Source organism: Leptopilina heterotoma, unplaced genomic scaffold (assembly GCF_015476425.1).
Source record: "Leptopilina heterotoma isolate Lh14 unplaced genomic scaffold, ASM1547642v1 Lhet_209, whole genome shotgun sequence".
Taxonomy (NCBI): Eukaryota; Metazoa; Arthropoda; class Insecta; order Hymenoptera; family Figitidae; genus Leptopilina; species Leptopilina heterotoma.
Genome location: NW_025110924.1, coordinates 1,583,943 through 1,604,062, shown reverse-complemented (window position 1 = coordinate 1,604,062; position 20,120 = coordinate 1,583,943). Strand labels below are relative to the sequence as shown.

The window sequence follows — 20,120 nt, the reverse complement described above, 5'->3', positions numbered from 1 at the left end:
GCGTTGTAATAAGAGAGAATGCAGCAAACGTATATTTGCGTCTTTTTTTCTCCCATTACGACGCAACGCAAAACGCTGCCATGGGACTGCGGCCTTAAGGTGCTTTGATTCGTCCAAAAATACCTTAGGGAGCATTCACACGACTTTTGGAATAACCATTCTTGTCTTTGTCTTTTCTATGACAAAGGCATAAGTTTGTCTCATTCTACATTTTCAATTTTTGGATAAAGTAAGAAAATGTAGAGTGAAACAAACTTATGCCCCTTTCATAGAAGAAAGAAAGACAAGAATGGTTTTTCCAAAAGTCGTGTGAATGCTCCCTTAAACCAGAGGTTGTGAAATGGTAAAGGTGACTTCACCCGGGAACAGAGTAAGGGAGCCAACAGTAGAGATGTAACTGTGTGCAGCATCTTAAACGTTTCTTTGTATATGTGTATACATTCGGTGAGAGCAAAACAAAACTTTTATTTATTTTTTATATAATAATAATAAATATAAATAAAGTGAGTAACATTAGGAAATGAATAGAATTGAAAATAGATGGAAATGTAAAAAATGATAAGAATGGCACATCTGAGAGGCCGAACTTTAACAATTATTATAGTTGTTCTATTCATATTGCTAGTTGCAATTTATCATCTTCTTAGAAATGAAGCCGATGATCCCTCGACAGGAAGTAAAGTTCGCTGGTATTTAAAATCTAACGATATGTACGAATATGTTGGAAGTAAAAGTCAGCTTCTATCACTCGACAAGTCCAAAGATAATTCTAAAAATGTTTACGAACACAGTCAACTATTTACAGGACACAAAATTGTACATCTTGATTTAAAAGGAGCTCCGCCAAAAGTTTCCTACTATGATTATCTATTTCGATTATTTAAAACTCTCGGAGCAACAGGCATTTTAATTGAATATGAAGATATGTTTCCATTTCAAGGAAATTTAATTGACATTGCCGCTGGCAATCATTATAGCAAAAATGAAATAAATACTATTCAAGATCTGGCGAAAAAGTATGATCTTATTATAATTCCCTTGGTTCAAACGTTTGGGCATTTAGAGTTTGTGTTAAAATTAGAAAAGTATAAGGAACTTAGAGAAATAAATCGTTATCCACAATCTATTTGTCCAATGTACAATAAATCGGAAATTCTTCTTTTTGAAATGATTGATCAAATTATTTCGGCTCATCCTGACTCGAAGCATATTCACATAGGAGCTGACGAAGTTTATCAACTTGGAGAATGTAATCGATGTATAGAGACAATGGCTAAAGAACGATGGAATAAAAAGGAACTTTTTTTAAATCACGTTATAAAAGTTGCGAGGTATATCAAGAAAAAATATCCGGATTTAACGATTCTCACGTGGGATGACGAATTTAGAGAAATCGATTCACAGGTAATTGACACAGGTCAGGGAATTCAGGGAAAAAGAAAATTAAATTTTTTGTCTTACTCCTGAATTAATTTTTTTTATATTATAGAATATTATTCTTATTATTCATTCTATTTTGTCATAGGATTTGATCAACAGCGGTTTACAAGGATTAATCGAACCTGTTGTTTGGAAATACACGACAGATCCAGCTTCATCTCTCACCAATCAACTGTGGGAGAATTATGCACTTGTATGGTCTGAAATTTGGATAGCAACGGCTTTTAAAGGAGCAACAGCACCAGACAGATACTATACAGATATAACATATCATGTGGAAAATCATCGACGATGGATGGAAATAGTCGAAAAATATTCGTCACGCATTAAATTCAAGGGCGCATTTCTAACCGGATGGCAAAGGTACGATCATTTCAGTGTACTGTGCGAACTATTACCTTCTGCCCTACCATCATTGGCAATTAATTTAGCCGTTCTTCAGTCAAATAATCCTAGTAGTTTTCCAATGGACGTATCACCTAAAGTAATTGATGCTCTCGCGTGCGACAGTGGCATAACTTTAAGTGTTCCAGAACCACAGTACGGTTGGACGAATTGTGCTTATAACGGCGGTCTAATTTATGCGGCAATTCTAAAATTATTCTCCATTCAACAAGAATTAAATAAACTCAAGGAGGACAGTACATTTAAGGGATGGTTCACTCCGTATAATATAAAATATTCATTTTCAAATCCTAGTCATGTGGATCGTGCTGTTGCCGATATAGATAGAATAAAAATGGAATTGATCTATTTAGAGAAAGAATTGAGAATAGCAATGGATAGTATTTATGACAATTATACAATTCACGAGTGGATTGAAACAAATCTCGTACCATTGAATGATGATATTGAACAAATGGCGAAAGATAAGGATAGAATTTTAGAAAAAAATTCTTGGCCAAGAAGGCCACTTATAAAACCAGATTTATAAACATTTTGTTTCTAAATTCACAGAATTTTTTCTGTAAATATTAATAAATGTAATTAGTTCATTTATTACTATTTATGCAAAAATGTTACGAAAACGAAATATTTTTTAATCATGTAAAAGTCTTCTTTAAACAGAAAATAGTTCTTATTTCCTTTTTTCTTTTATAAATATTTATTAACTCATAAAATGAGTATAAAAATAGGAAATATTTTTTAAATCGTCTTTAACCAACATATCAAACAGATGATAGAATAATGTACACTATAATTATCTCTTATGGTTAAAGTTAACATTTTTTTAAACCAGTTTTTAATTTTATTTTTTTAAATATTGACTGAAAAATTCCAAGAAAATATATGTTTTAATTCAATTTAATTAATAATTTTTGCTTTCTCATATGTAGGTGAACATTTTCAATTTTTATTTTCGACATACATATTATTTTGATAATAATATGTAATTATTAATTATTATTAACTAGTAATTTGACCTCAGGAGTCCAAAAAACGTGTTTTAATTACAGTCAGGTCTCGCTAAGTGTCGTCACTGGGAATATTTGGCCTAAGCCACGCCCCTTCAGTAAAAGTTGTCATTTCATTGGTTTATGTTTTGGCAAAGTCGATTTTTCGCATTTTGTTTAAAACCTTTTTAACTATTAAATTATTATAACCAACTTATAGAGTATATAAAAAAGTATTTTATTGGACCCTGGTTTTTAAAATAAAATAATGATTTTAACCAATATTGAAAAGTTATTTATATATTTCAATTATTATTATCTCTATGAGAAAGCAAAGTGTTCGTGAAATAAAAAACAGAGTGAATTACAAAAAATATACAAATTGTCAGCGGTTTTTTAATATTGTGCAAATATAAGGAAGGTCATTATGCTGTGATTTTAAAAATACTAATATCCACATTAACACAATTTCTTGCATGGGTATTGTTAAAATAATTCGATGATAATATTCACACAATACTTGTGTAAAAAGTTGAATATATTATAAATAGATAAAAACTATATAATACGTACTGATAATATAAAATAGTCAATAATAAAAATAAACATAATAGTAATAATAGAAGTTATAAAAATAATAAAATAATAATATGAATAATAATGAAAATAATATTAAAAATAATAATAGTAATAATAATAAAATTATAATATTATAATTATAATAATAGTTATAATATAGTAATAATTGTAACATTAAGGTCATGACTAATTATTGTTAAAACAATTATGTTGTGTGTATGCTACAATGAAGTTTTTAATTAAAATATAATATATTAATATTTGTGATTTAGTTTTTATTTCTTTGTAATTTTGAAATTTTACCGCTGAAACGTTACGATGTACGTAACTTCAGTAAGTTACAATCCTATCCATCCCTGGTTTGTATTTGCTGTAGGCATTTAAACGATTTAAACACTGCAAAACACGGGCAGATATTTTATAATTGTATAATTCGTATAATTGTATATCTTGTATATATTGCAAAGAAATTAAAAAAAACTAATTGATTCGCAAAAATCTTATATTAATATGGGAACTAGTACTGAATTTGGTCCTGATTCAGGAGGGAGGATAAAGGTTTGTAAACAAGTTTATATTTATAACCTCTAAAAATTAGTGCATATATACAAACCTTTTTTATTTTCGTTTTGTTATTTACTACACAAAAATATTTAATTAATTAGTAATTCTATTCTTGTGTAAATATGTACAAAATTAGTATTCTTAATATTATTATTCAGGGTCTCACTATTATAAAACCTATAATTTATGGAAATATTGCTCGTTATTTTGGTAAAAAACGTGAAGAAGATGGTCACACGCATCAGTGGACAGTATACGTGAAACCATATAATAATGAAGATATGTCGACGTATGTTAAGAAAGTACATTTCAAATTACACGAGAGTTACAATAATCCAAACAGAATTGTCACAAAGCCTCCTTATGAATTAACAGAAACAGGCTGGGGTGAATTTGAAATTGTCATTAAAATCTATTTTCACGATGCAAATGAACGACCGGTAAGTTTACTTTATATACTTTTTATTTAAGTTGCCACAGGTCAGGGAATATATATAAAAAAAACTACACAATATAAATGTACATTTTTTTATTGATAAATATTATAGGTGACGATATATCATATTCTGAAATTATTTCAATCAACATCTGAAATTCAGTTGGGAAAAAAGAGTTTGGTGTCTGAATTTTATGAAGAAATAATATTTCAAGATCCAACTGCTCTTATGCAACAATTATTAAGTTCAACAAAACCTATGACTTTAGGAGCTTGGCGCCATGAAACAGATTGTGAGTATATTAAAATAAAATTAAAATTACTATCGAATAAAATATAATAATTTAAAAATTGTGATTAGAAATAAAATGAATATGGAAATTTGTTTTAGTTGAAGCTAAAAAGGAATACACTTTAAAAGCAATTATGGAAGCAAGAAACAAAGTCAGAGGAGAAGTTGGTGAATTAAAAGAAAAATTGACACTTGCCAGAGAAACAATTGCAAAGTTCAAAGAGGAAATATCGAAAGTTTCAAAAACAAGTGGTGCCCTTACGGTCTCGTAATACAACTTCTTATTATTTTTATAAATTGACATAAGTATTATAATTTTTTTTACTTTTATATTAAAAGTATTGAGAAAAAATTATTTGTACATTTTCTTTCAATTATAGCTTTAAAAGTTAAGTATTTAATCAAAATGTACATAAACCTGTAACAGTCTTTATTATGATTCACCATTAGTGATCTTACATTCATAAACATATTTTTACATAAATAAAAATAATACAACTTGTAATATTAATGTACAGATTCCCGTTAATGGCTTATTTATCAATAAGTATATATAATATGTATCCTTTTGTACAGATGGACTTGGACTTTATAATATTAAAAACAGTGAAAATAGTTGAATCGCAATTCTCTTTGTTCAATATAAATTTTTTTTTGTTCAAACATTTGATTTATATATCATGACAACTAATAAGTAAATTGTATAAAAAAATTAATGCAATATATATTCTTATCCACAATGTTTACAAGAGAAATTAGAAAACGGGTAAATTTTTACAAGAATGAAAAAATTTATAATTCTCTGGATTAAAATGTTTTCACTTAATAGTGTCATAAAGAATGTATTTTACTTAAATTATAATAATCTTCGAGAATTGGAAGATGAATGTGTATTAGAATGTGATTGGTTTGTTTTCACATTGCTCCTTACAGAAATTGGTAAAGCGTTTAAGAAACTTGGGATATTCCCGTTTATAAAGAGCTCGTAACACTGATGATGGAGCCCATCCACCGGGATTGACTGAAAAGAAAAATAGACGTAAATAAAGAAAATAGTGATTGTTGACTATTTTTAGTAAAAAATACTCACCGACAGAGCAATACGTTATTTTACATGTAATGTCTTCCCTTCTGATTTCTCTATCCTTTGGTGGATCGATGACAGTTTGACAAACCAAACAAACAGTCAAATAAATTCTAACACATTTATTGACATTGGGCTGAAAGGAAAAAAAAATTCACCACTGAATAACATAACCTTAAAGTGACACAATTTTCAATAGTCAGCAGTCAGGGAAAGATAAAATTAAATTGTGTTTGTTTTCTTTTAATAAGGAAAATAATAATTTACCGGATGATCTGGATATTCTGTACTGTGATTTGTCACAATCCAAACGTCTTGATTGTCTGGATCTTGGTCATCGGGAACTTTACGCATATGCGACCAAAACAAAGCGTCTCTTTGACTTGCAGGCCAAATTCGCTTGTGTGTTTGTAAAAACACTAAACTATCCTTTGAAATTGTTTCTATAATCGACATATCCTCTAAAGTTGATTCCCATCCACTTCTGTACTCTGGACTGAAGAATATTTGACAGACCTCGTGTCCAGTGACTCCCTTCACTACGTGGCAAGCTTTCAATGGATCTACAACTAAGCCGTCAGCTTCCTCTTCTCGTCTGTACATACGCATGTCACCGTCCTCAGCAAATAACATCCAACTTCCCGCTCCCATTCCAAGTCTCGCATAATGTAATTGCTCCATTGTTATTTTCTCTATCTGTAAAATTGAATTTGATTCAGAAAAATTTTATTCTTAACTTAAATTTTAATTAATTATAATTTTGAGTTAAATACCTCAGACCAAAGCCGATGCTTGATAGCAGGAGTTGTAGGAGCTGTTGGAAATGCAACTGATTTTTGCTTCAATCGATCTTTTAAAAAATTTTCCTCTTCAATTCTGTCCAATCCAGTTTCAACAGCATCGTAGAATTCCTCATCACAAAGTGCACTGTGTGGACCTTCCTAATAAATTTAAAAAATTAAGTTATTTCCAATTACAACTCTTTTTTCACTTATTACACAATTCTTGCTATTACCAATAATTCTAAATAATTGCATCACTTTTTTGATTTCTCCTCCATACTTACTGATTTAAATAGATCTATTCTATTATTATTCGCGATAATCGGAAGAGTTTTAAACATATTAATTTTCGAGAAAGTACTCGAAAGTTTTTCTCTTTAAATTTACTTAAAAAACTTAAAAATTACTTTATAATATTAAAGACTGAAAACAAGTGTCACAGAATGAAAACAACCAAGAACGTCTCTAATATTTGCGCAACTGTCATCGTGATATACTCGTACTTTCTCCACGTGGCTCATTTTTCTCATTAGTATTCACAACATACTCATGAAATAACTGATTGAAAATTCACACCTACACTCTTTAACGAAGGATTTAGTATAAATATAATTAGAAAAAAGTCAATGTTGCAAATATGGATAATACGTATTGCAATTAAAAAAGGATATTTACGAGTTAAAATTAGATCACGAATTGAATGAATTAAGAAAGAAGAATAAGCTAAGAAAAAAATAATTACTTATTTTAATTTACCATAGTTGCAATACAACGAAATAGATTAAATATACTCAACTTGACCTTTTAGATAAAATAACGTACGATCACCCTACCACCTCCTTTTTTTCTCTATCAATTATTTTTTACAAAATGCAAGTTTTGTTTGCAATGCAAATAATGCGTTTTCGAAGAAATAATTTTTATTGAAAATTTTAATTTACCTCGTAATCTGGACCTCCATGAATGAGAACTCGTGGTCTTGGCGATTCACCGGTTTGTGTTGTGACTTGATCCTTCAAAGTTTTGTACAAATCATGTAATCTTCGTCTTTTCTCGACTTCCTTCTCCCATCGTCGTCGCCAAGCGTCCTCTCTTTGACCCATCAATTCAACACAATGTTGTAATGTTGCAAGAACACCTTCACTTGTTGCTTTAAATGTAATGGCTTCACCTTTAAAATCAACAGACAATTCAGCGGGATTGAATGATTTGTCTGCTGCTGCTGCTGCTGCTTTATCACCGGAAAAATTGCTTTTGTTGACACTTTTTGAATTTTCTGCACAATTATCAAAATATTTCTGCAGTGTGTCTATTTGTTGAATTAATATGTCCTTGAATGTTTCAATTTCAGCGAGTTTTTCTTTTAAACTTCTAACTCCACGCTTACTGAAACTGCCAGCACTTGTTGTTGATTGGGTGTTTGATATCAGAGAAATTGCACTGCCATGACGTTTTAAACTATTCTCGCTTCCATAACCCGACTCTGACTGTTGAGAAATAAATAAAAAAGGGACAATTATTTAACAATAAATTGTTATTTAGGATTGAATTGTAGAAGTACAGGGTTGCAACAAAAATTTAACTTTGTTATAATTCAAAAAATAAGAATTAAATTATTACCTTATAGGATTTTAAAACGTCAACCCATCGTTGTTTGTCTTCAGGTGTACTTGCTCTTAGATACCAAACTAAGTAATCATTCACAGATACATCAAATCTGCATTCGTCAAATTCGTGAGCCTGGAAAAATGTTTAAATATATTTTTCAACTAAAATTCTTTTTTTGAAACCCTATTCAATAAAAATTGCAAATTACATACCTTTATATCGGCTTTAAAGAGACTAATAGACCCTCTACAACCAAAACCACTGTCCTGCTCCGATCGGTAGTAAGACAAAGTACCATTTTTCAAAACAATAAATCTACTTTGCCATCCATGAATATAATTTGTCCATTTAGATAAATTTCCTTGAAGTTCTGGAATAACAACTCCATCCGAACCTTCTTCATCTATATCATCTGCATCTACTTCAGTCTCCTCAATTTCATTGGTATTATGTCTAAATGTTTCTGCTTCACTAGCCATCCTTGACCTTTGTTTTTCCAAATCAATTATCCAAATTCGTTTAATAAAAATTTATTTTCTTATTTTGATTTCCTCATGTCAGTTTAAAGTTGCTTATTACAATCCGAAACATAATATAGATGAATAAAAACTTTACAAGGTTAACCTTAATAGTTGTGTGCGGCGTAAAAAAAGAGATCTTTAAAATGTCCTCATAAACTGTGAATTAAGAAAATATATCAGCATTGAGATAACAATTATTCACTAATATTCACAATAACATATTTAATAATGATAATGCTCCACCCACTTGTTATAGTCATTCAAATTAATTTTCATATCCATATTGTTATTAACGTTTCAAGAATAGAACCAGTCGATTTTTCTTCAAAATCCTTAAAAATGAAAATATGAAATTTATAAAATTATGCATAATTCTGAATTCTTATTTGAAACGTATAGAAACTTGGGAGAATGATGAAACTAAAAAATAATAAAAGCAAGTTTACTGCACTTGTCAGCTTCCATTGCACTTATAGCGTCTGCGTCTTATTAAAACTTATTTACAATCTTGTAAATATTACTTACACAACAAATAAACTCATCACTATAAATAAATTAATAATTAAAGAAAATAAACACTTGGGTTAATCAGTTTATTACTTTTTTTGATAATGTAAAATTACGTCATCACTGTTCGTTTAATTTAATTAAAAACTTCATTTTATAAATTTAATTGCACTAAATATGTATAGAGTTAAATACGCATATGTACACCGATACTGTCTCTAAATAATAAGATAAATTAGATAAAGCTTTATTAGGCATTAAATGACAGGTATAAAAGCTTTAGATAAATGCTTTAAGAGAAATATCCAATTGAAATTTGGTTTTTAGGGAAAGAAATACAGTTTTCCTCACACCATTACTTTAATTATCGCACAATTTTAATTATCATGAAAAAAAAGAAATAACGTTTATATAAAAAATCTACTTTTACGTTGCATTTTCTTGTTAATAACAAATATATATCTATATACTTTTATTAAAAGCACTTACAAACTGTAAAGGCGTCTTCACACTTCATCGAAAATTGCAGTTGCCTGGCATCTTTCTAATGACTGGTACACCGGACAATTGTGATTTGCGGCGGGAAATTTAAAATTTGATTATAATTTCTAATAAATATAAATTTTTTCTTTAAATACTAAATACATTTCAATTTTGATATATAATAAATTGAAATTAACAATATTCTGTTAATTATACTACGGAACTTTGAATTTATTTTCAGAAATATTTAGAATCTAATTTTATTCTTCTCCACAAATTGTTATTATGGTACATTCACAATTCTATTGTTTGACTAATGGTTGTCATGGAAACGTACAAGAGTAAGAGAGACAATAAAATCAAATAAATTTGATTTCTTTTTTTGATTTTTCTGCGTAAATAAGAAAATAATAACTAATTATTAAATTTTTAATTTAATAATTTATTTTTAGATAAAAATTTTCAATAATATAGCATCTGAAGAGGATTAATATCTAAAATTTCATTAAAATGATATAAAAGTAAAGAGCAAAAAATTTTTTTTTAATTTTTTAATTTGGAGCATTATTTTTCATAATAAACTGTAGTAATTAATTTCACACAGAAAATTATTTTGTTTTAATAATTTTTTACCCTAATTAAAATTACATCTGGAGACAAAGTAATCCAAATGTCATAATAATTCCAAGTGTCTGAAATTAAAAATGTTTGTTCGTAATTACTTTAATTTTACTTAAAATATATTAATTTACGTAGGGTAAATTTTTTTTTATTTAAATTAATTTTTTTTTATATTTATTTATAACTCACCGATATTAAAAGTGGTTTCTTCACAACAATAATATCGTAAATTTCGATATTAATTTTTCGCGTTCCATAATATATTCCATAAACAATTCTGTCCTGATAATATATATTAATTATTATTTAATATTATATCATAATAATTATTAATGTAATATTTTATTTAATAATAGATACTAATAATTATAATTATAATGATAATTATTAAAAACAATTTTATTAATTTAATAAATTAATGTATATACTAATATTAATAATCTTACGAAATTTGTTGAACGATAAGAGTAATCTTTTGGAAGAGAGGATATGATATCACTTTCCTAAAATGATGTTTAAAATTATTTATATAATACATATTTAATAAATCTTATATATTTAATTATTCATTAAAATGTCACTTACCAAATTTTTAATTTGATTAAAATGCATTATAATAGAACTATCTGCACATATTAATTTTCCGAAGGAATTTGCCTAGTTAACAAATAATAATTAATTACTAATAAATTATAAATATAGTTAATAAATAATTAATTTTTTTACCTTTACAGACATCTTGTGAGAATTCGAAATAATTGTAAATATTATAATAAAATGTTGAATACAAATAATTGCAAAGGGTATCATGAAAAATTTTGGATGTATATAGAAAGTTTCAGCAAAATAACTTATTGAACCAAGACATTCCATTATGAAAATAAATATCCACATTAAAGCCAAACAGGAATAATAACGATTAAAATACTTAATCACGTCTCTTAACATTACATGCAATTTATGAATAAAATGAATAGTACATCCACTTTCAGAAAATGATAGATTTAATAATATTTTACTTTCACCTGTAAATATATAAATATAATTATATAAAAAAGGAAAAAAAAATTTCTTTTCATTAAGAATTTTTTTCATATGAAAATAATACTTCTCACCTGTTAGAAACATTTTATTGAGAATAATAAATCTTTGAATCATTTCTTTAACAAAAATGATAAATTTCAATTGATCTAATACGAGGAGTGAAAAACTAATAAAATATCTAAGAAGTTGATGCCAATTATAGCCACTATAAAACATTATTAAAAAACGAATGAAGAGTATCATTATTAATATGCACCATTGAATTATAATGTTACACAATTTTTGCTTCTCACGATTTTTCATCGTAATGTTAAATTCATGTAATTTTAACAAAATTTTCTCATTGTGTTGATAACATAATATACAATTTATACAGCTTATTATAGGATATAAATTAACTAAGAAACTAAAAATGAAATGTAATTCTAAATACACATAAAATTTTAAAGTGTCTATATTATCATTTAAATATACTTTTAAATCAATTATTGAAAAAATTAAATTTATCAAGTAAATAATACATAAAAAACAAGGATATAAATGTAATTTAAAACGTGAATTGAAATTTGCAGTTTCATTATTTATCCAATATGCATGAAGACCAAAGAATTTTAAAATTTGAATTGGCGGATTATTATTCATTTTATTTAGTTATTATTTATTATTCTTGTGAGAAAAAAAGAATAATCAGAGAAAATAATAATTGAAATTTCTTTTATTTATAAATTTATTTAGTAAATTTAAATACACTTTCTTGCTCTAAAGAATTGAGTGAACTGATAATAATTTCAAATATTGACAAGTTACTTTCTTTCGCTATTTAATAATTTTTTCTTTTTAATTACTATTTTTCCATTTAGATAAATTATTTTTGATCTCATATCAAATTTAAACGGTAAATTAACTATTGCATTAAATGACAAATAAAGTTTTAATCAATAAGTAAAGACTATATGTTGTTGTTTTATATTGCTTCTAATTACGTTTAATAGTTTTAACTCTAATTAGTAATGGTAATGACTTGTACTTTATTTTCTATATTGAAATTTAAAAATTCGTCGATATTAAGGAAAAAAAGAAAAAAAATAATTATTTGTAAGATAAATTTCCATAATGAATTTAATTAGAAATTTTAAAGAACTTAAATTTTTGAAAAATTTTAATAATTCAAAATCTAAAATTAATTGAATTTGTCAATATATATTTAATTGATTATTAAAAATAATAATGGATTTATAGAAGAATTTTAGTTAAAAACACTTAAAAAATTGAATTTTGAAGAAGTTACAAAGAATTGTAGAAATTCGATTACTTTCAAAAGTAATAAAATTCTTATCACAAAATTCAATTATGTTCAAAATTTACAAAAAAAATCTCGACAAAAACCCAATTATTATCTTTATAAATAATAAAATTCATCTTCAAAATTCAAATATTTTCAGAAATTTTAATAAAATTCTTGTCAAAATTTCAATTATTTTCAAAAATTTCCCTCATTTCAATGATTTTCAATATTTACTACATATTTTAATAAAATTACCCAAAAGAATTTAATTATTTAATAAATCAATTATTTTCAATTATTTTCAAAAGTTTTAAGAAGATACTTCGCAAAAATTCAATTATTTTCATAAATAATAAAATTCTTCGCCGGAAATTCAATTATTTTCAAAATATTACATTTTTTCATTTTAATTCAACTATTTTTAAAAATTAGAATATATTCTGTCACCAGAAATTCAATTATTTTCAAAAATTGTAAGAAAAAATTTACCAAGATATCAATTATTTTCAAAAATAATAAAATTTTGCTCAGAATTCAATTCTTTTTTTAAATTGAAAGAAATTACTTTGCCAGAGTTTAATTATTTTTAATCAAAAACAAAATCTTTGCATGAATATGAATATTTTCATAAATAAAAGATGACTTGACTACAGGAATTCAATTATTTTGAAAAATAATAAAATTCGTCCCAAAAATTCAATTTTCATATAAATAATAAAATTCTTCGCCGGAAATTCTATTATTCAAAAAAAAATTAAAGATTTGAATTATTTCTATAAATAATAAAATTCTGCGCAGGAAATACAATTATTTTTAAAACTTTTAATAAAATTCTTGGCAGAATTTCAATTATTTTTAATACAATTTTCATCAAATTTCTCGAAAAATGCAATTATTCTAAAATTTTTTATTAAAATTAGTCATAAGAATTCAATTATTTAAAAAATTGTTATTAAAATTCTTCATAAGAATTAAATTCTAAGAAACATTCAATTATTCAATAAATAATTTACTTTTGTACTTAAATAATTGAATTCTCGTAGAATTTTCTAATAAAAAATAAAAATTGATTTAAAAATGAATTTTAGTTAACATTTTAGATAATAATTAAACATAAAACTTATTTTCAAGAAGTTACAGTTAACAATATTCCTATAATATATAAAATAATCACTCCGAGTCTTCGACTCGGAGTAATCGATTTCTTCATTTTTTATAACAATATTTTTAAAGTTGTTCAATTTAAAAAAAGTTTGTATTTGAAATTTTTGAAAATCTTCATTTCTATGGAAAAATAATAATAATTAAATATTGTTTTTAACAAAGAAGTTATTTATTATTCAAAAAGAAGTTTTGAATAATTTTGCAATTAAAGAAATTCGTAAATAAATGTAACAGAAAATTTTTTTGAGTAAAATTTTTTCCATTATTTTCTAAAAATTCAAAAATTTTCATTTATAATTATAATTTGTAATTGACAATAAGAATTTATAAGCATTTTTTCTTTGATTTTTAAAGAACTTTGAATTTTGTTAAAACAATTGTAATTAAGAAATAGAAATGATGTAAATTATTTTTCTATGAAAATTGAAAATTTTCTACAAAAATGTTAAGATTCGGGAATATGTAATGTTTTTTCCCCAAGATAAAAGAATAAGTTTTTCCTATGTCTTAATTGTTTTTATAATTAATTTCCTAATTAATTAATAATTAATTATTAGTTATTTCTATTATTCAGTCGTTTAAATAGCTATAAATACAATAATTGTTAAAATAGAATGTTTCATTATATTGTAATATTAAAAAATCTTTGCAAAATATCTTTACGCCATTTTTATAAAATATTTTTTTTATACATAATTAGAGTGAATATATATTAAAAGTATAATTAATAATTTATTGTTATTAAATATTAATGTAAAAAGCTCATCATTTGGACGTGGAAAGTATATTCAGACTCAGGGAGAAACTTCATTAACTCATATAGATCTCTCTTTTGCAGAAACCGTTTCTCAAATGAAATAGGTTTTCTCTAATGGAAAGTAAATTTTACTTACGACCGTGGGCTTGAGGAAATATTGCAGAAAATTTGATCGTATTTGTCCGCTTCTCATAGAAAAATGTTTAGTTACCTACGATGACAAAAAAAGAAACCTCGTCTATTTTAGAAAAAAGTGAAAGATGGTTGTTTTTCTTTCACCTTTTACACGTCTTCCAAAAATCTAAAAAATAATTTATAATAATATATAATTATAATAATTAAAATTATTATTATTATAATAATAATACTTTCATCATCATTAGTATTAATATTAATATTATAAACATTAAATTTTGCAAAATTGATAAAAAATTTAAAAATGCTTAAAAATATAAAAGAGAAAATTGATATTTCATTAAAAAAGGAAAAAGTTATTGGATTTAATTTTCGTGAGCGTATATTGTGCTTAGTGAATAAAGTTTCATTGGTAAATAAAAATAAACAATCACGATTAAAATGCTGATCGTGTTTTCATATATATATATATGTACAATATTGAATAAATATAATAAAATATGAACAAATGAACTTTAAATGCAAGTGACTATATATAGAATTTTTCTGGAAAAAATTCTCCATAATTTTTTTTCTTCCTTTTTTATTTTTTGAAGTCCCTCATGACTGACGTAAATCTTTGCATTTTACTATTCGAATGTTGAACTACGTGAACGGAATCGTATTGATGTATTGCATTGAAATCCCTTAAGGGCATAGTTGGTTGCAAGGGAAACCACATACACAAAACCATGTAGTTTGGTATGTCGTGTATGATGTCTCTGACATAACACGACATAGGATATTTCCCTTTTATTGATTTAATACAAAAAACAAAACAAGAAAGAATTTTCATAAGGACCCTTTTCCAGTTTCTTCCTTCCATACGTATAACACATATATGATAGTGGAAATTTTGTAATAAATTTCTCACATTTCTCCAATTTTTTCTTATTAAAATATATATATTTTTAATATTATAATAAGAGTTTTACTTTTCTATCCAGTTGTTAAAAAATTAATAACTAATACATAAAAATAATTAATAAATAAATATAGAATATATAACGAAATAAATAAATTAAATATTATATTTAATTACATAAATATTTAATTTAAATGAAAGAAATTTTAGTGATTGAAATCTTTTTCTATTTTCAATGTCGAATATACAAAATAAAAGGATATTCTTTGTTGTCCAAGTGAATGGAAAACAAAAATGTATTTTTAGTTCTTTCTTTAAAAAAAAAAATTCTTGAAATAATTTTTTTTTAATATTTTTTTCTTTTATAAAATTCAATTTATTTAGAAAAAAAAATTCTCTATTTCTATGCATTTTTCAGATGACAATAAATTTACCATCAAGAATTGCTGGTATTTTTATTTCGATTTGAAATCCCCTCGTTGGGAATAACTTTTGATAAGCTTTCGATTAATTGAAAGGATAAAATAGAAAGATAGAAATATTTGACTTTCTGTTTAAAAAAAAAAACAATTCTGACCGTAAATTTTAAAATTGATAAATCAAATATCCTTCTTTCTTTAAATGTGTAATGACTTCAAAATGTTTTATTTTCATTCATTAATCTTTTTAATTTCGAAAACAATTTTTAAAGAATTTTGTCATTTATAAATTTTTAAGAAATCTGACTAATGTTCGATTTAATTAGGTACAATTTGAATATTTAAATTCTTAAAATATTAAAGAAGAAATATTTTAAAATAATTTAAAGAAAATAATTTATCAAATTGACTTTAATAATATTTTTCATTTTTCTTTATTTTATATATATACATATATTTTTTCCTCATTGAAGAGTATAAGGAAGTATAAAACAAAAGGGTAAAAATTTTACTTGAGAAGGTATGTCGTCTAAGGGATTTCTAACTTTTATATGAGATTGCATACTTATTCGTTTTATATAGGTTTTTATCCGTAGGCTAATACTGTAATTTTGGCAACCTTCAAGGGAACCTTATACTACTTCCAAAATAGCATTCCCTTTCTATTCTTTTATTTTAATTTACCCAACGTGGCACATTCTCATTTTATTTCATTTTCATGTGCGACTTTTTTTTCTTCCGCTGGTAATTTACATTTATACCTTTGGACTTTTCAAGTTGTTTAAATGAACTCCATATTTTTTAGGGCAATGAAAATGTAAAACTTTTTAAATGAATTTTTCATGACAAAAATGTTCTTCACTCCTTTTTTTTCACTATTTCATTCACCAAGAAGTCATTTTAAAATAAAAATGCAATAAAACCAAAAAGAAAAATTATTTCTGTTATATATATGTTTATATTTATGCAAAAAAAGGATTTAAAAATAATAATAAAAAAGAGAAAGAATAACGAAATGTGAATGATGGAAAGATTTTATTTTCTTTGTTGTACAGACAAGTGCCTAAAGGAAAAGTTGTTTCTTTTTCAACAAAATTTAAGGAGAAAATCAGAAAAATAGATTTTACTGAAAATTGAAAAAAATACCAAAGTTTGAAATTTTCAAAGTGAAGAAATCTCGATTTTTTGCACTTTTTTGGAAAAATTCTCGTAACTTTTTTGATTTTTGTTGTACAGAATAGTGTTTGAAGGAAGAGTTGTTTGTTTTTGCACAAAATTTAAGAAGAAAAGCAGAAAAACAGATTTTACTGAAAATTAAAAAAAAATATCAAAGTTTGAAAGTCTCATAGTTAAGAAATCTCGGTTTTTTGTACTTTTTTTGAAATATTGTCTTTATTATTATTATTATTATTATTATTCTTTTTATGTTATTATTTATTTATATTTGTAAGATTTCTTTTGACCTAAATTTATTTATTGTTCATATAATAATATAATTATATAAATAGTAATTATATATTAAATGTATATTGATTTTTAGGTTTTTATTTAGTAGTAAATAAATTCAATGTTTTAGTTAATTTTTGCTAAATGTTTCAATTAGAATGTTTGACTAAAATTGACGTTTACTATTTAATATCACTTTCTAATGGAAAAAGCCTAGATTTTGTCAGACAAAGAAATAAAATCAATATTTAGTAAATATTTAATTAACAATTTCAATGTCTGACTAAAATTGGTTTCTACTATTTAACGTCAATTGTCAAGTAAAGAAGTCTAGATTTTATTAGACAAATAAATTAAATATTTTAGTAAATTTTTATTTGATATTTCAATGTCTGATTGTAATTGACTTATACTACTTAACCCTTTGAGGACCAGTGTTGCTTTCAGGCAACATGAACATTTTTTTATTAACTCGAGCATAAATTTCTTAATTTTCAAAACTGAATATTGAAACAATAATTTTCACATAGTCTGGAAAATTTCGTATATCACAAACACTGGCCTTTAAGTAAAAAACTTCAATAACTTTCCCTGAAAAGTTTGCTAAAAAATGAAAAAACGCGATTTTTTAAGAAAAAATTTGGTCCTCAAAGGGTTAACGTCATTCTTTAATTGAAAAAACTTAGATTTTGTCAATATTTTAGTAAATTTTTATTTGATATGTCAATGTCTGATTGTATTTGACTTATACTACTTAACGTCATTCTTTAATTAAAAAAACTTAGATTTTGTCAATATTTTAGTAAATTTTTATTTGATATGTCAATGTCTGATTGTATTTGACTTATACTACTTAACGTCATTCTTTAATTGAAAAAACTTAGATTTTGTCCTACAAATTTATTAATTATTTTACTACATTTCCATTAACCGTTTCCATGACTATGACTGTTATTGATCTCTACTACTTAAAATCAATTTTTAAGTAAAGAAGCCTAGATTTCGTCAGACAAATTTTAATATCTTGGTCGGCCATATAAATTCGATACTTTAGTAAATTTTTATTTACCATAAATTTCATTTAACAGAAATGAATTTCATTTTAAATTAAATAAAACATTTCGCCGGCTAATATGTAAGCGTAGGAAATTTATATATATATAATTATTTCGAAATTATTCTACTCGATATTTATTGATATTAATAATTGTAATAATGTACAGAATAATATAAACAATTTGAATGTAAATTGTGTGGGGATATTTTTGGTAGTATAATTCAATTAAGTAAACTCGATAAACCTGCATATGTATTTCTCCGTGCGTGTGTGCATGTATGTATGTCAATGTAAATGTTTGCATGTATGTATAGAAGCATGTATACGTATAAATTCTGTCTGTGTGTAGTCAAGGTAAGTTAGGATTCCGTGATTGCAGGACTCGCGGGACGATTCGCGAATACACAAGCCGCGATTCAGGTTCAACAAATATTTGCCAAAGTACCTAAACCCGTATAGCAGCAAATTACTCGACTTGATATATATATATATACTACATACTAAATATATATATATGTATACACAAAGTATACTAAGAATTGCTTTTACTACTTTCAGTGAAATATATTTTTTTACACTACTGATAATAGTTCTGTCTGACTAAGAATTACTTTCGCCACTGAAGACATCAAAACATATCAATTCAAAATTATTTTAAAAAATTGACTTAAAGAAGAATTTTAGTTGAAAATTCTAGAAAATGAATAACAAATTTTTACTGTGTTTTTAAAATTTACCCTCACTACTGATACTTTAATTAAATCCTCTTTTAATTTGTGGTGTATTGATTGCCTACTAAACTGACTTGTAAAAAATTTTATATCAGTTCTAATTGTACTAAAAGTTTTGTCTCTCGCGGTATAAATATGTTTTTAGTTATGAAACTAGTAAAGTTTTCCTCATAATTGAGCGGAGAAAGTATTAAAGTTTTCTATAAGAGAGATTTTATAATTTTTTTCTTCTTCCTTTTTTTTTACTTTAAGCGTCTCGATAAAGTGTCAGCCTTTCAGAAGAAGCTGATGCTCGAAACGTTCCTATATATTATATAAGTGTATAAAAACCGCTCGAAGCAAAATCCCGAATAAAGGTTGAGATACAATGGACCAAGGCGGATGTAAAAGGTCTGATATTGCCTCTCAGTGCTAACAGACAGATGCTGTCTTCGGGTGACTGGTCGAACGAGGTCGAGAAATGCAGGACGAAAAGATGAAAATGACAGCCGGCTCTTTTCATCAATATTGTAACTACTCTCTCTTTCTCTCTTCCTCTCTTTCTCCCTTTCTTCATACCTATATATATATATATACTTAAATCAAACTCTACTTTATTAAAAATCTTCAATTTCTTCATTACTTGCCAATTTAACGAAATTTAATAACTTCAAATTAGAGAAATTAATTTTTAGTTTAGGATTTGTTACTACACCGACAAAAATATTATATTATATTATGTTATTGAACTTATTATTTTTTTTTATTATTACTCATAAACTATAAAAATTACCACGAATTCTAATATAAAACCTTCAATTTTTTCAATTTCTGACAAAAATTTATTTTTAAATAACTTAGGTAAATCTTGAACAACACTTTAATCAA

General features: G+C 25.3%; 3 protein-coding genes across 5 annotated transcripts; 2 read left to right on the top strand and 1 right to left on the bottom strand.

Moving 5' to 3' along the window:
* Positions 1 to 403: 403 nt before the first annotated feature.
* On the top strand, positions 404 to 3,501 carry LOC122501375 (hexosaminidase D-like). Its single transcript, XM_043610772.1, has 2 exons — positions 404 to 1,404; positions 1,526 to 3,501. Exons 1-2 carry the CDS (start codon positions 556 to 558, stop codon positions 2,372 to 2,374), a joined length of 1,698 nt encoding a protein of 565 aa, XP_043466707.1. The 5' UTR covers positions 404 to 555; the 3' UTR covers positions 2,375 to 3,501.
* A 275-nt stretch (positions 3,502 to 3,776) lies between these two features.
* LOC122501385 (YEATS domain-containing protein 4) lies at positions 3,777 to 5,060 on the top strand. The gene is made up of 4 exons (XM_043610792.1): positions 3,777 to 3,971; positions 4,136 to 4,417; positions 4,526 to 4,706; positions 4,805 to 5,060. The coding sequence occupies exons 1-4, from the start codon at positions 3,924 to 3,926 to the stop codon at positions 4,975 to 4,977; spliced, it is 684 nt and encodes a 227-aa protein (XP_043466727.1). The 5' UTR covers positions 3,777 to 3,923; the 3' UTR covers positions 4,978 to 5,060.
* Positions 5,061 to 5,114: 54 nt separating this feature from the next.
* Positions 5,115 to 9,746, bottom strand: LOC122501380 (ceramide transfer protein). Of its 3 annotated transcripts, none has more exons than XM_043610784.1 (9): positions 9,697 to 9,746; positions 8,948 to 9,032; positions 8,392 to 8,856; positions 8,192 to 8,311; positions 7,513 to 8,058; positions 6,563 to 6,730; positions 6,057 to 6,485; positions 5,796 to 5,925; positions 5,115 to 5,726 (listed from the first exon to the last, which is right to left on the bottom strand). In XM_043610784.1, exons 3-9 carry the CDS (start codon positions 8,656 to 8,658, stop codon positions 5,599 to 5,601), a joined length of 1,788 nt encoding a protein of 595 aa, XP_043466719.1. In that variant the 5' UTR covers positions 8,659 to 8,856; positions 8,948 to 9,032; positions 9,697 to 9,746; the 3' UTR covers positions 5,115 to 5,598. The 3 variants fall into 3 exon arrangements, with proteins under 3 accessions (XP_043466719.1, XP_043466718.1, XP_043466717.1); XM_043610783.1 differs by lacking the exon at positions 9,697 to 9,746 and adding an exon at positions 9,147 to 9,607; XM_043610782.1 differs by lacking the exon at positions 9,697 to 9,746 and adding an exon at positions 9,226 to 9,607.
* Between the last annotated feature and the right edge of the window lie 10,374 nt (positions 9,747 to 20,120).